At 39.4% G+C, this 16,132-nt stretch overlaps 1 protein-coding gene across 4 annotated transcripts; it reads right to left on the minus strand.

The window, feature by feature from the left end:
- Positions 1–803: 803 nt before the first annotated feature.
- Positions 804–16,132, minus strand: LOC109623943 (AMP deaminase 3-like). 4 transcript variants are annotated; one of them, XM_069528038.1, is made up of 17 exons: positions 15,950–16,127; positions 15,501–15,563; positions 12,728–12,791; positions 9,493–9,715; positions 9,227–9,395; positions 8,773–8,938; positions 7,355–7,574; positions 7,067–7,196; positions 6,787–6,981; positions 6,285–6,416; positions 5,065–5,228; positions 4,580–4,706; positions 3,888–4,051; positions 3,508–3,628; positions 3,128–3,301; positions 2,811–2,921; positions 804–1,799 (listed from the first exon to the last, which is right to left on the minus strand). In XM_069528038.1, the coding sequence occupies exons 3-17, from the start codon at positions 12,783–12,785 to the stop codon at positions 1,632–1,634; spliced, it is 2,322 nt and encodes a 773-aa protein (XP_069384139.1). In that variant the 5' UTR covers positions 12,786–12,791; positions 15,501–15,563; positions 15,950–16,127; the 3' UTR covers positions 804–1,631. The 4 variants fall into 4 exon arrangements, with proteins under 4 accessions (XP_069384139.1, XP_069384138.1, XP_069384137.1 ...); XM_069528037.1 differs by having other exon boundaries at positions 15,509–15,563; positions 15,950–16,015; XM_069528036.1 differs by lacking the exon at positions 15,501–15,563 and having other exon boundaries at positions 15,950–16,132.

Consider the following 16,132-nt stretch of genomic DNA (forward strand, 5'->3'; position numbering starts at 1 on the left):
TGATTTATTGTATATATCAAATATACAAAGCAGTGGAGGAAGTATTCAAATAAGTTAAAGGGAAGTTAGTACTTGCATTTGAATACACTTCGTATTAGTATTAAAAGTAAATGACTTGGCGAGAGTAGCCTGTTCTCAAATGTAGGGATCTATGATATCATTAACTGCCTACAGTATATTGATTTAATTCAAGAATAGCACAGACTGTCACATCAATAATGAATGTTGCAGATGATGCTGCTGAAAACACTGTCATGGCTGAGTGTCGGTGACGCTCGGCAGGCGGGTGAAGCTGTATGTTATTTTAGTCACGTTCAATCCTAAAGACATTCACACGTGGTTTGCTCAGACGTTCACTTCCTCTCAGGTCAGTTTGTATTTTAAATATTCTTCTTTTATGCTTTTTAAGGAATCCATTATAATTCACTTACTCTGCATGCTAAAGTCAAGCTAACTCCAACCATCTGCTGTTAATTGGATTATTGGGCTTTTCACTTGCTAATTGAGTACAAAAGTTAAAATTTGTCAGTAACTGAAACATGGTTCTTCTGTCAAACTTGTGGCAGACAAACTTTTGGTCAGCTGATTATTTTTTGTCTATTATCTAATTTTTTGATCAGAAGGATTTGATCTAGTCCAGTCTAGAGCTAACTCCATTAAGGACTTACAATATCGGAAAGAGGTCCCCCTTCGGTCTGGAGACTACTGGTAAGTAAATTGTTATTACAGCAGAAATGTTTTGATGATACCTCATACATGCTCCTTAGACTGAATGGCATGTTAAGGCAACAGCAGGTGTCAGGTTACTTATGCCAATGTTATTTTATTATGTTCAGATCTTTATTTTACATATTAAAATCTATGAAAAATGACAAACAAAGAAAAATATTTCTAGTTACGCACAGACGTTGTAATTCAGTTACACCTGGATCACTCTGAGAATATCTCCCTGGCCTCTAGTTCAGACAAAAGCATGCAATTAATCAATTAATTGTGAATAGGCAAATCTGACTGCTGCCTGAAATTCTTTCTTTTTACACATTTGCAATGGATTACAGGTCTGACATATAATGAGTTAAAAAAAAAATTAAATCGACAAACTTGTAATTTTGGGAAACTCTGGAAATAATATGATATGCTGCCTCTGAATGTGTCCATCCTCAGGGCACAGTCACACATATGCAAATGTAAAGCGAGTATCACAGGTCAAGGTTCACCGAAGTGGAAGTGTTTGCTGTGGCCCAGGAAGCTTAGGTTTTATTTACCTCCTAACTCGCACAGATTCACCACAAGGTTCATCGCTTCTACATCCGCCTATGTGTGACTGTGCCTTACTCTCTTGTGTCTAAAATGTAAATAGATTTATACTCTCTTCAAAAGGAAATAAACTTCTATCTTAGTCAAAAATAAGGCACTTATGGGATTGGCAAAGTTCATAGACACAACATTGAATACAGTCTTAAGATCAAGTTTTATCATGCTATATTAAGTATTCCCCACAAATGCCTGCACAAAAGTCAATGTTAAATCCTAAGAAACCCCTTTTTCAGATCTGATAAAAGATGATGAAAAAATGTTGTGTAACCTATGTTCTGGACGTATCCAGGTACACTTTGTGCTGGTAAACTCAGTCACTCAACTGGGCCATTGCCAACCTCTGCATCCACTAGAAAACTGAGCTCATTGCACAGAGTCTCATAGCGGTACGCCATGCGGATTTGTGCCACATTTGTCCGCCGAATGTCATTGCCCTCCGGTCCATCCTGTAAGTAGTTGGAACCAATGAAATGTTTCTTCTCCTGCGGGTGAAAAGGTAAAGTCAATATAGAGAAGCTTGCAAAATGTGGCTGGCTGTTTTTCCAGAGCAGGACACATGTAGCAGTATGAGCTCTGGCACAAGGTTTAATTTCGAATCATTCCAGACATTTCGGAGGATTGGGACAGCGTTTTTTGGATCTTTGGCTAACTTAGGCAGGGAGTACTAAAGAGGGACTGCGTGTCTTCATGATGCAGGTGTTCCTAATGTAATTTACTCTCTTGTCTGTCTGTAGATTTTATCTTTTCTTATCGTGAGCTTGACCAATACATGTTTTAAATATTTTTGGGGCTTTTATGACTTTATTATTAATAGACAAGACAGCTCAGCTTTTTAAGGGGAGAGCGTGAGGGAGGACATGCAGCTGGGGTCCAGGTCAGAAATGAACCTGCAGTCACAGGGGATGGACTCTGCCTCGGTATTCTTGGAATACAAAGCATACTCCAAATTTACAATGCTCGGAACACAGAGGCTTGAGTCCTCCAGCATTGGCCTCAGTTTCGGTTAACAACAATGTTGTATACTGGTCAATATTAGCTGATCACAGATATATCAGTGTTGATGAGAAGACACTGTACCAAATCCACAATGTATTTGGGATCCTTAAGAAGATGTTGCACTGTCTCATATATGTTTATAGTCATATCACACAGTCCTAATCTATGCTCTGTAGGAGCACCATTGTTGTTTAACAGTCACTTGTTGCTGTTTCAACACCTAAGACAGGTAACCACCGTAGTTTAGCCAACAAGTGAATAGTTTGGAGCCTGGCAAGATGGTTTCTCACTTGTGAGATGTCCAGCTGCCTCACAAGGGTAGCTTTCAGTTGAATAGACATTAGATGTTTTTATCATCAGCCTGCAAGTTTTTACAAAACTGTCAAAAACTTGAAAGGGAAATGGTGAAATATGTAGAAAGGATTGTCACCCCTCTGAGGTCTTTTCTGCCTCCTAAAATCCAGCTATATAACTGATACAGCAAAAAGCAACTATACCTGGTGTGAGAGGCCGCTCTGCAGCACACTGTTCCTGGCTATCTCACACAAATCACAGGTGCTCAGCTTCCACAACTGTCCTGCGATGGCATACTCCTCCATCAAGGCCTCCTAAAAGGGTTAAAAGCAACATTTGTAACATAGTGCTAAAGTTTAGCAATACCTTAAGTATAATTCTAGGTTCAGCTGTGAATTGTGTTTCAAGAATGGATTTTCTTTAGCTCATTTGTTTCAGGTGTAGCTGGGATTGGTTCAGGCCCCGCGACCCTCAAAGGATAATGAAGATAAATGCTCAAGATCATTCTTGTGGTTCTGACCTTGGTGTAGTGGAACTGCATGGGGTCGTCTGTGGACAGAGACACACACAGGCCTTTTTGTAGAAACTCCCGCAAAGGATTCTTGGAGTACTGCAGGAACAGGCTGTTGTTGCTCAGAGGGGACATGGCGATAGGGATCTGGGCCAGGTAGTACAGGTACTGCAACACTGGACTCTGGGGAGGAGGATGAAGTGTTGACACCACAGTAATTGGAAATCTCTGAAAATGCTATCTCTGTTATTGGTACCAAAACATTATCTATTACGGCCCAAATTTGTATATGTTGAAACAAAGTATCCAATACTTTTATTGGCACCTTTTAAGCTGTCACAATGTACAGACTTTTGTATACAACTCTAGTTAAGTATTGAGAAGTGCACCTTCTTGAGGTTGAGTCCATGGGAGATGTTGTCAGCGGTGAGAAAGGCGGAGACCAGGTGGGTGATGGAACCAGCCTCTCCACAGTGGGGACGAAACTGGAAGGTGTTCAGTCCTCGCTCCCTGGGATAAGACAAATGATAATACAGCACGATGCAGTTGGCAAAATATAATGTAATTTGGAAACTTTACATAACCGTGTGAACCACAAGGTCTAACTGTTCTGCAAATCATTAATTTTTAATCAGTATACTTTATATCTACATGACAAAATGTGTGCAGATGAATCAAATGAGCATGTACACGAAGTACATGTTTCTTTCATTCAACTACTCTGGAATCTTTTGCATGGTTGCTCCATGCACAGACATGCAGGACTTACTTGCGCAGGTTGTTTAGCACCATGATGTTGGCGTACATGTAGAACAGGTAGTAGGTGTAGGGAGGGTTGTCATCTGTGGTCCATGCCTCAGGCTTTGGGCTTTTGTAAGAGAACATGTGGTCACTGTGTTTGGACTCATCATCCACACTGTCAAATCCTGTCACCTGGAGGACAGCGAATATAATGTACCAAGATATAACTTAGTCTTGTCTGTCTCCTCCACAGAGAGCTGAAGTTTCCACTTTAAAAAGATTGCAGTTTGTTTCTGTTACGCCTGGCTCTGAGGCCGCAACAACACAGACAAGGCAGCGTGATGTAGCGAATTACAATATGCTTTATTGATTTAACATAAACGGAAATGAGCGATGGAGTGTGAAAGTGAGCGTCAGTAGTGTGTGAGGGTGTTTGAGTGCTATGTAGTATGTGTGGTGCATGTTGTCAGGTGCAGAACATAACAAAAGTAGATGCAGCAGGATGGAGATCTCAGGGATGAGTGAGAGAGAAAGACAGCCCACGGCAGGGGGTTTATAACAGCAAGCCAATCAGGGAGCCATGCACAGGAACTTCCAGCCGGCCAACAATCAGCTACCTGCAAGACACACCCACACAGCATACACACCGTGCACAGACAGGACACAGACATGGGCTGGGGCCGTAACAGTTTCAGATTCCAGCATCATAATAATACTTACATATTTCAAGAAAACATGTATTTCTTTGTGCTTCTGCGGATTGACTGTTGCCTCAAAGAGGGGAAGGAAAATGTTTTCCATCATCTTGGCGAAGTGTGGTACTAATTTCTTTGACTTGAAAATGTCACTGCAACATAAAAGGAATGAAATCAGCTTTCAAACAACAAAAATGTTTGCATTTGTTTGCTTATTTAGAACAGCTTAGTGTGTCATGTTTTTATAATGCGTGTCATATGAAACTCTGCCTTTCTTCAGAGTTGTCAACACGGATGTTATGAATTAGTCCACTCAGGATTTTGTAAACTAAGACTAAAAAAAGACAAAATGGACTCTAATTTTATCACTCAGTATTTAAAATAATAATATAACACTTTCTGAGATGAGCTTTCCCACTTTCAAACAGTCCCACTCCCTTTGGTGTTAATCTAATCAGATATGTCCTAATTTGCTGTGTTTTAGTCGGCCTCTGCTATCAATGAACTTACTAGATCCTAGGAACTTGGATCATCCACCTCATGTTGGGTGAGTGGACCTTGTGTTGGATGAACCAGCTCGCCAGGCTCTCCCACTCACTGGGAGAGCGTCCGTAAATCGACAGACGAGGCTCAGCGTGCTGGTATTTACTCTCCTCAAGCTCTTTAGCTACTTCCTGTAACACAAGCCACAGGATGTTTGTAATGTTTCGTGATAAGGCTCAGGAGAATGTTAGTAACAACAACTGGACAGATTGCATATATTTCTTCATATCTGTGCCATTTCTACATGCTAAGAAAGGAAGTGGTATTTATACACCACAGAAACATTGTAGGAATAAGCAATACTCGTACGCCATTATCATCTCAGACTACCACACAAAATACACTAAAGAAAAAAGTGATACATCAAGTACACATTCAGTGCACATGTTTAAAAGGAGAAAGATAACTTTGAACTAAATATAAATGTATACATAATACCAGGGTCTTTCATATTTCATTCTACTATTGTCAAAAATAAATATTTGTATGCCTTGAATAATAAAAATAAAAATAAATGGAAGCAGTGCAGCACCCTTGACAGGGTACAGTGTGCACTCACCATTATTACTACTTTGTTATTTTGTTGGTGTTTGGTTGTTATGGATTTAATTACTTCAAAATAAGTTTGCAAGACCAAAGTGAAGTATTTTATGTATTGATATTTAACACACCATCACTAAGTGACTCCATGCCAGTATCTCCAGTACTGGAAAAGAGGTGGTCAACAAGGCCACACTGTACCATTTGAGCCAATTCTGGTTGAATGAAGAAGCCCTGTGAGTGGACTGTACAGAGTTGTGGGTAAGGATTGGTTCCAGTGTTGCAGCCGACAGGCAAAACACAAAACATTCTTCCACAGAAAAGCAGTCAACATTTTAAATAAAATAATGGTGATTAGCCAAAGACTTTTCTGTGCTCTTTTTCTGTTTGTCTGACAGTAAGAAGATTATAGCAGTCCTGTTTCATTTTGCAGTTAAGTGATAAGAGCGTGATGTGGCATACAGTGAACCAGAAGGTTATAATAATTATAGCTATTGCCCTGATTCTTATCATCCCTGGGTTTATTGAGTTTTACATGTAATTTTATCTTTTTCTTTAATCTGAGCAGAAAACCTATTTAGAACAGATGAATGAAAACACCAGTGTTCAGAACCTTTATGTGATAAAAAAAAAAACACATACTACACCTTGATGAGACGTGCAAAGTATTCTCCCTTGATGTAGTTGTCTGATTTCAAGTAAATCTCTCTCAGTTCGCTGGCTCCCACAGGGTTGTACTTGGAGTTGAACTTGTCAAACCGGTGAAATGTTTGTCTTCCCTGGGAGAGTAATTGGTGAGAGAGGATGAATCTTATTGATAATCACGTCTTTGTTCCAACAAAGTGACTGTGCTGATTATTTTCACATTACACACTGAGGACCTTGCATGAAACATCAAATGATTGTGTAACACTGTATGAAGTGCACGAACACTAATTGCATCCTTGTGTCAATAAGCACGGGTTAGTGAAATGTGCTGTTGTTCTTTGAAAGCAAGAATTTAAGTGTTGGCAGGCATGTCATTATATCTGATATATGTACTTTGAGGACCTGGTGTTTTTATGTAAACCATGCAAGGTAAACCTGATGAAGGTGGCAGCAGCGTTGAAGCAATGAAACTGGAACTGACTTTTTAAAAATTATTCTTACAGCGTGCACGTCCAGCGAGTCGACGGTGAGGTCGTATGGGTCCATGTGGAGCTTGTTGAAGACTTCCTTGAGTGTGATTTTCCGACTGCCTTTCTCCAAAACCACTCGATCTGCCTCTGTTTGGTATGTTGTCTGGATAAATTTCAGCAGGTGCTTCTGGTTCATGCAACCAGCAGCATGTATATGTGTGTCCACCTGTGTTGGTGATAAAACAAACTTTGGTTTAATTGGATATATATATCACTAAAGTTTGTATACAGAGATAAAACTATCAACAAACCTTTCTAACATTGTAGAAGTCTCTGTGTGGAACACCTTTCAGCTCTTTTAGCTCTGCCATTTCATTCATCATTTCATGAAGGTAAAATTTAGAGGCCAAGAAGTTCAACCGTCTGTGGCAGTACGTTTTCCTTTGATGCAACATAAAAGAAAATCAGCAAAATAAAACCGAACATCAGAGATTTATCATCTTAAGAAACTGCCATATCGTGAAATGTTAGTGAAAAACTGTGTAAAATCCTACTTGATATATTATAGGTAAAAATAAGTCAAACATTTGTGTACTCACGTCGGACCATCAGCTATCATAGCAAGGACATGGCTCAGGTCTATGGCAAACGTCTCAAGGTCGGGGTAAGGGAGGCTGTGGAGTTGCTGTTGTTTTAGGGCCTCTGCATTGTCGTAAACATGAACTATGCCATCCTTCATCTGCAGCTCATAGTTCAAGTCCTCAGGAATACCTTCCATGGAATATGGGTCCTCCCCTTCACGAGGGGAAGGCCAGATTTCTACAGGTGATGGAGGTATGGTGAGAGAATGCTTTATAATTGGACCGAGATACATGAGCAACAGCAGCATCTCAACCTCATGAGAAATATTGAGACTCCATTAGATTATCATGATTATATAAATTGTGCACCATAATAAATGTATATATTTTGATAACATCGTTGAAGACAGTTTAGTACAATTAAAAATGGAAATCATTAATACTAACAATTTTGAATTTAAACAGGTGAAAGTTATGGATAACACTTGTGTAATGAAGCTCCTCTGAAAACCTTTTCAACTCAGTTGTCCGAGACTCCACAAGGAAATTTGAGTTTTTCCATATGGCCGAGTTGTTTGTGCTCAAACGTGGAATTATCTATATGTGTTAGTAATGGCATGTGAGACATGGGCTTTTATCAGCCCAGCGAGGAATAGTAAGTGCTAAAATGTTGCTTTTCTCTGATGTGAAATATTCACTTGAGAAAGTGAAATAACGTAAAAAAAAGGTTTTGCCACCTTGAACTCCTTACAGCATTTATATCTGTCTTATGTTATAAAGAACCAAAGCGACAACTTTCCTGTGACTCACTCACAAACCCCTGACTATTGTCTCTGCTTCAGCGGTGCACTTCTTTATGGCTGAAGACTTCCGTCATGCTCAGTTAGAGCACTAACAGTGTGCACAGACAGGTAAACCAGCCAATCATTTTGGCTACTTCACCGTGCGGGTCGCTCTGTGTGAGTGACTAAGGGCGAGGCTCTGTAAACTCTGCCTCACTCAGAGAGAAGCGGCACAACTTGTTTGTGACATTCTTTTATAAATAAACATGCATGTAACACAATTCACAATTTATCGAGGTCAGCAAACTTATCAAGTTGATGTTTTTATAGCGTGAGATAAGTCGATAGGCCTTTAGTAATTATCATGACAGGCCTTATGAAAAAAAGTCAGCTCAGCGGCTAAACACTGCACTGCTTGTCTCTGCTCTCAGTCTGAGGGGTTGTTAACCTGGGATATTAAAGGGCCATCCACACATCCTTCAAACCTATTTGCATCTTCCTCCATGTTTTTGTTCCTGACCAAAAAGTAGTGTTGGTCATTTGGGCTGGAGAAACTACTGCAGATCAAACAGGAGATCTCTTGTATGAACCAAGTGTATAGAAAAACACTTCAGTGTGGTGTGGTTGAGTGTTAACTTTAGAGTGTGTACACACCTGGCAAGACTTCATCTTCCTCCCGCCACTTCTCATTTTTGGCATTGCGGAGGATTCGGGCAGTGGTTCTGGGGAAACGGTGGTAGGCCAGCTTGGAGTACTTCTCTCTGATGATCAGTGCCCTGTGGAGACTATTAGCCGCTTGCTCATAATCTTCAACTGTGATCTGGAAATGTCATAAAAAAGGAAATTCAAGTCGTGAATGCATTTCTCAACCTCAAAAGTTTAAGTTCTTTTAAAGAAAAGAAAAAACAATTCAAAAACCACACTATTTCATGCTTCAGCAGGATTGATTTGACCTTAACTTAGAGTTAAATTATTTGTTGTATTTATATTTTGTCTACAGTCTGCACTGTACTGAGAATAAACCCTAAAATCTAGAAATTGTTGTAGATAAATCTAGAAAGCATCCTTCACGTGTGTGGTATGTGTAGTTGTGCATTAACAGGCTTACCCCTGCACAGTAATCTCCGCTGATGGTTACTCTCTGAAAGTCTGGGAAGCTCCCTGGCTCAGCTGTTACTGGTGAGAGCATTGGGGAAGCCACAGCCGGGGGCCAGTCACCACTGACTGGTAACTGTAGAGATACTGACTGTGAACGCTTCAACATGAAATTCTTCTTCCTATTGACACACAAAAAAAATCTCCTCAATAACTGTTTGTAGTATTTTTGTTATTTAGAATTGTATGACCCAAGGGCTGTGCAGTTGTGTTTCCTACTTCTTAGCAGACTCTTCAGATTGTTGCTCAGCCAGCTCCTTCTGCAGCGCCCGTTCTCTGTTCTCATGCAGACCAATGGGACAGTCTTCTGGTACAGTGAACAGTGCCATAGCATCTTTGGTGTCTTCCTCCTTCAGGGCCGAGGCGTAAACCTTCTCTGCTATGAGGCGAACCGACTCGTCCACTTCATTAATTGAAATTCTTGGGAAAAGCCGTGGCATGTCTAAAAGGGTCATGAAAAATGCCAGTTTTACTCAGGCCTTGTTTGTCTTGGCAAAGAAAGGCTTTGTTTAAAAAACTTTCTCAAAGAAATGTCTATAATTCTTAGATTGTAATTTTGTGATTTTATCAATGATTCTGGGCAAAGTTTTTTTGTGGAAGTTCACAGTAAATGCTGGGTTATGTCAAATTAAAATTGTTTTTCCACATCAATTCTCTTGTTGGTCCATATAGTTATGTTAAACAACAGAATGCAGAAATGCAGGCTAAGGACTTAGGTCGGATTGACTAGGGCTGGTTATTCCAACACGCCGGTGAGCTAAGTCTTATGCCATTCAGTGTATCGTCCTGGCACATGCATGCAGCAGGCTCTGATATACACTCCTAATGACAAGTAGACAGATACGGCTGGTGCTAAGCCAAGTTTGGCACACGAGCTGAGAACCACATGCCCGTAGTAGGAACACACATACAACAAAAGCTAGTATTACACATCAACTTTGCAGACTAGAGATAGAGTTTCAACGTGATAACATGGTTTTGGAGTCAGCCAAACTTACCGACGCATCATATTTCATCTCATCTCTCAATGTAATAAAATATGACAGCATTAAATGAAGATAACATCTTAGTGGTGGCAGTTAATACAAATACCAGGATGATAAACATGAGGCGTTGAAATGAGTCTCAGGTGAGGGGTGGTGGGGCCTAAGCAATGAACTTGCAAAGTCTCATTTATACTTACATGTCGTGTCACAGTAAACATGTCTTTAGTGGCTGACTTATGTTTCAGTTCTGACTACGTCTTCTGCCAGTGTGCCAGGCAGGTTACAGTAAACACAGTTAATCCCTGTCCGGGGTGTGCTATACTGGCAGAGTGACCTCCTTAAAACCCTTGGAGCACTGGGAATGGTATGTAACCCAGAGAGAAGTGAAAACATGAAGAGAATTTGCTTCCACAGTGTGTTTGTCTGTTGATACATATCTGTGTTTGGTTTGTATGGATAAATCAGACATAAGGAAATCAATGAATGTGATATTTAGGAGGCATGATTTTAGAAGCTGTGTTGACAGCTGACTTCAGACTGAGTTTCAAGGCTTGTTTTTCCTGCTTTTTGCAATTTTATTCTTTTGAGTTGGTCAAAGTTGTTTTTTCCTCAACTGCAACTCAATTTCTAAGTTAGCATTTAGCAGAAACTACCAGATCAAGTTCAATTACAAACATATGAACATTAAAGTGAGTAAACATTCCCAGGGGATTTTCATTCTTATTCACAGTATTTGTCTAGCTTTTACTTTACATAGAAAATGAATATCCTTTATGGTTTTATTTGTATTACTTACATAATGGTTGGTTCTCAAGACCTTTTGGTGGGAACACAGTGATATTTATTTGTATTGACCTGGTTCTCTTACATACCCATGGTATGAACGTGGGTCTTATTTTTAGACTTGACTCTGTGAATTCATTTGTTTATCGGAGCAGATGAAGAACAGCAGAGTTGGTTTTTAAATAGCTCTGGCTGCTTGCTTCATCTCCCTGGAGCAAACGCTACAGTCTCAATCCAACTGCCCCTCAGCAGAGATGTTTGGCTGTTGTAATCATCATGTCGTCAGTGTTTCGAACACCGACACCGCCAGTTCCAGCATCAATGCCTGGAGGTATTTGAATCAACAAGCACAAGACAAATGGCAAACTTCTGTGCTGCACATTCATCATCCTAAGTGGTTTACATGCAACTGAATCCTTTTGAAAAGTGAAAAATCTTGGCATGTTCACAGATGACACTTTGCACAAAAGTTGCGGCCTGTTCCATGGCTAGCACATTTCAGAAGCTGTCATTCCTGACGAGCCTCTTCGCACTTGCACACTCTCTCTCTACTGGAACAGCTGAGCAGCCTTTATGATGACCTTGACCCACATACCCCAGCTATAAAAACCTGACCTTTACTTAGCAGTCTGTGTACGAGTCTTTGAACATTTCTAGCAAAACTTCAGTTATTCAGCTGATTTCTTTTTCCAAAAGTATAGAACTTTTGAGATGGCCTAACATTTTTATAAAAAGTTTTCAGTGATTTGTAATACTCCTTTTGTTTTTACATTTGTCTTGTTTCACTTATCACTTTGGCTAAAAGCTAATGTACTTGTCAAAGAACCAGAAAGTGTATCATCCATCAAATCTCCCCACTTTACTGCCTCAGACCAAAGACATGAATGAACCAACTGGTAAATGTCATCACATTGTGTCTCAGTGTCACTAAAAAGTTTTATATTCACTAGTCTCTTACCTTCTGTAGTGATTTGGGCCATGTTTGTCCCTCTCAGTCTCTGCCTGGTGAGTCAAGTATTTCAGCTTTCATGTGTTTGCTTCTGTCTCTTTCCTACTTCTTAGCTTTGGCTCCACTATTTTCATATGTCTGCCACTCTATGTCGGGTCCTACAGAACACTTTGAAGTGTTGCTGAAACCTCTTGATGCTATCAAGTCCTCGGGTCTGGTGTCTGTATCTGTCTTGTATCTACGGTGCGTCTCTGCAGTTTTTTCACTCCATCTGCCTCGGTCAGGCTTTGCTCTGCTCTTTATGTGGTCTGGTGTCTGTATGTATAATGCAGCTGCTAGTTGTTGCTGTGTTGAGTGTCCCTCTCTCCCTATTTTAGGCTACTGAGAGGCGTCATGGTAACTGGGGCTGCGAATCCAAGCTGGTATGTCACAACTGGCTGCTAACATGTGAGTGGGGCAATAAGATGACCATGAAATATGGGAACAGTTTTTAGAGAGGAAGTTGATTTGTTGTGCCATTTTCAATCCATTTCTTGCATTTCTACAGTTTGAACAGTTCTACCCTTGCCAGCACATATCCCTCCCATGCTCCAATACCAACACAAGATCTTTCCTTGTGACATTGGAAAAGTCTTCATGTCTTAAGTCGAACTTGCCTTGAGCTGCACAAACATTGCACAATTCCATCCAAGGGGAAAAACTGTTATGGTCAACATACATTGGAGTATTTACTCACCTTTCCCAAAGCATGGTGTGGACAGTTGCTTACAAAGCGGAGCGTCCCTTCTACTCATTTTGATCTGTTAGGACAAACAAAGGTTCAATTAACTCTGGACTGATCCACACTTCAGCACACGAGTTGTATTTAGAGGTGGTGTCTGAGTTTCAAGTCTATATAAGTAAATGAAAATAGTTAGAGGTGATCATGTTGACCTGGCATTTCAAGAATATGCACTAAAAGCCAAGTCCAGCACCTCTGTCAGGGTAACTTCTTTTTAAATCAGCTTAAAGGTTCCTTTGAGCTCTTTGTAAAAATCTAAAACACATTGGTAGGGCTGCAACTAACAACTATTATGATAATCGATTAATCTGTCGATTAATCGGATAAAAAGACAAAAGCTACATTTTACACTTTCCAGCTGTTTTTTTTTTTTTTTCGAGAAAACACTTCCTCGTCTTCTTGTTCAACCTTTTTTCTTGAAGTACAGTGTTCTTTCTATGTGTATTACAGACATCTGCAGTTTAATTCTGACTAGTCATAATTTAAGTATACCTCTGAATCTTCAAAGATGGTAGTTTGAATCTCAATAGTCTCAATTTAAGCATCTCAACAGATGCTTAAATTTTGGTTTTTTTAGGAGTTAAAACAGAATCAAAGATTATTTGACAGGTCATAGATCAGTGGTTTCCAAACGGTGGATCAGTGCATTATAAAGGGCCTAACTTAATTTTTTTAAGAATGCGCCAAGTTAGAGGTTTCCTGTCACAGTTCACAGCTTTTGTTCTCTCAGGATTTCTTTCATATGTAGACTAAATTGTCGTACACTGAAATATCCAGTGTACAAACAAAACAAATGGAAATATGAATTTCTTTTTAATTTATATTTATACATTTATACATATCAGATATTTTATAAACACATTTTTCAATTCACACGTAAATTCTTTACTTGAGAAATCTAAAAAATATAGTCACAATACTAGTCACAGTCAAAATTAATGAGTCATAATGACTGATATCTGATAGCTTTACACAGTTTGCAGGAAAGCTGTAATGTAAAGTGTTCTCACACTTTTAACGACTTGTGTCAGCAGGTTTCATCTCCTCCATTTTTCAAATGCTTACTCTAGAAAGGAGACGGCGTTGTGAGCCACACAAGGCACGGCATTGGCTTTGCTGTGTGTACTGTGCATTATAACAGACTTGATTAATCAAATACTAAATTAGTTGCCAACTGTTCTAATAATCAATTTGCAATAGTGACTTTTTCGCTGGAGAATATTAGATGTCTAACTAGACAAGACTGAGGTGACCAACTCTAGAAGAGTAACACAGAGGAACTCAAGCTTGTAGAGCTACTAGAGTTTTGCTTGAAATGGTGTATTGATTTTAGAGTTTCCTGTTTCTTTGTTTTCTTTTTCCTGTTTTCAGTTGGCTACTATACACACACCCAAACGCTGCAGCACAGAATCACTCAGTCTTTTGCATGATTAAAGGGACTGCATCGTCTAAGTGTTCATTGTTAGTGTATTGACATCATCACTGTAAACAGGCTTGTATAGATTTTTTTTACTGAAATGATTGCATTTTTTAGAACTCATTTTTTATTCAACATGTAACATTTCAAAGCGTCAGTGGCAGCAAAGGTAGTATGAGGGTCAAGAAGAGTGTGTATATTTTTTTAAGAACATGGCGATCAGGGCGTCCCAGCATGGAATGTAAACAGGAATCTATTTGAAGATGCAGGCAACACACACAATCTCTGAACTTCGCACAGTTTCTGCGACAAGATTTTTAGCCTGGTGTTGTCATAAAAATCTACAGAAGATAATTAGCACAGTCGCTCGTCACTTTGTATACACTCAACTGGACTTTCCCTTATAAGGCATTTCAAGTCTTGAACCTGCTCACAAGTTGTGGCCTGACAATGGAATGCAGTGTTTTTCTAGGTTTGGAGCAGTGCAGTGAAACTGCAGTATCATAATCTGAGTTGAGCTTTTTCAGCTGAGTATATCTCTATTATTGGTCATTATCTTATGGTCATTATTTCTGTTATATTGAAAAAAGTGATCTTGTAATATAGTCACTTTGTTTTTTTGCCGGATGACTGCAAATGTAAAACTATGTTTTCTCTATTACAGTGATAGCTGACATTTTCACCTATGTATATTAATTATCTGCATATCATTTTCATCAATAGCAATATGACAAAGTCCAATATATTGCTTATGCAACATGAGGAGGAATAATACATAATTAATCTACCTCAGATGTACATGTTCTGCTGGTTATCAAGTGTTTTCTGCTCATAAAGGAGAGTTTAAAACCACAACCTTCACTCCAGAGCAAAACTCTAACTAAACTTTCTATCTATCTTTGCTTAAACAATTTTAAGTGCTGGCTTTTGGGTGTGAAGAAAATGTTTAAAACACAAATGCAGTATAATCAAGTTATCAGCCTTAGATCATCATGTCATTACATTCCAATGAACTCTAATAGAATTCCACCTTGAACTAATTTGTTTTACAGTTAACACAGAACCCTACACCTACAGTATTTTAGTATTCCTCATCCAAGCCAGGCTTTGTAGGTTCCTAAACAAATCTGTGCTGTAGCATGAAGGGAATGAAAAAAACAAGCTAGGGGGACATTTCATCTAGGTGGAGGAGGTCTTATACATAACATAAATACAAAATAATTAATATGATATATTTAACAAGAATATATATATAGACATGTTGCCTGTAATATAAAAGTTGCCTGCCCATTATAGTTGATAGACACATACATTAATACCTGTGGGAAATGTCTACTTTGTAGTAGACCTGAGCTGTCCAGGTTCTTCTTTAGGCTGAGTGGAAACCACAGGACAAGAATACACATGTTCAAAGAGGACAAGAACATACCATACTAAGCTCAAAGGAAAGCTGAGACTGAGAAATATAAACCCTGCAACTGTCGGGTGTAAGCCAACAGTGTAACTGTCACTTAAAAACAACTATGAGTCATTTTTTCATACTCTCTAGATGCATGAAAATCTGTAAAACTAATGCAGCACTGAAAACAAATACGACTTTTCAGAAATAATCTGATCCATATTGACCTTCAAGATAAAATACACAAGACAATGCGGCAAAGCAGGGCAAGTGCATGAAAAAAGCAAGAATGAAGGAAAAAAGAGAGAGGAGCATAAGAGTTAAAGACACAAAGCATGATACTGACAGCTGTGGTACTCACTATTTGCAGGGTGGTGCACAGTGTTAACACTTATGGTACAGCAGCAAACCTTTAGGCGTCACGGGACAAGTCCTACCAGAGGAGCCTCCTCCAGAGTGCAGGCACAAAGCTAGTTCACTGCAGTGCCAATGTAAACTAGAGTAGAGAGTGCACAAGTGACAGCTCAAATGAATTTCAGGAAAT

This window comes from Paralichthys olivaceus, chromosome 7 (assembly GCF_024713975.1).
Source record: "Paralichthys olivaceus isolate ysfri-2021 chromosome 7, ASM2471397v2, whole genome shotgun sequence".
In the NCBI taxonomy this organism is placed as follows: domain Eukaryota; kingdom Metazoa; phylum Chordata; class Actinopteri; order Pleuronectiformes; family Paralichthyidae; genus Paralichthys; species Paralichthys olivaceus.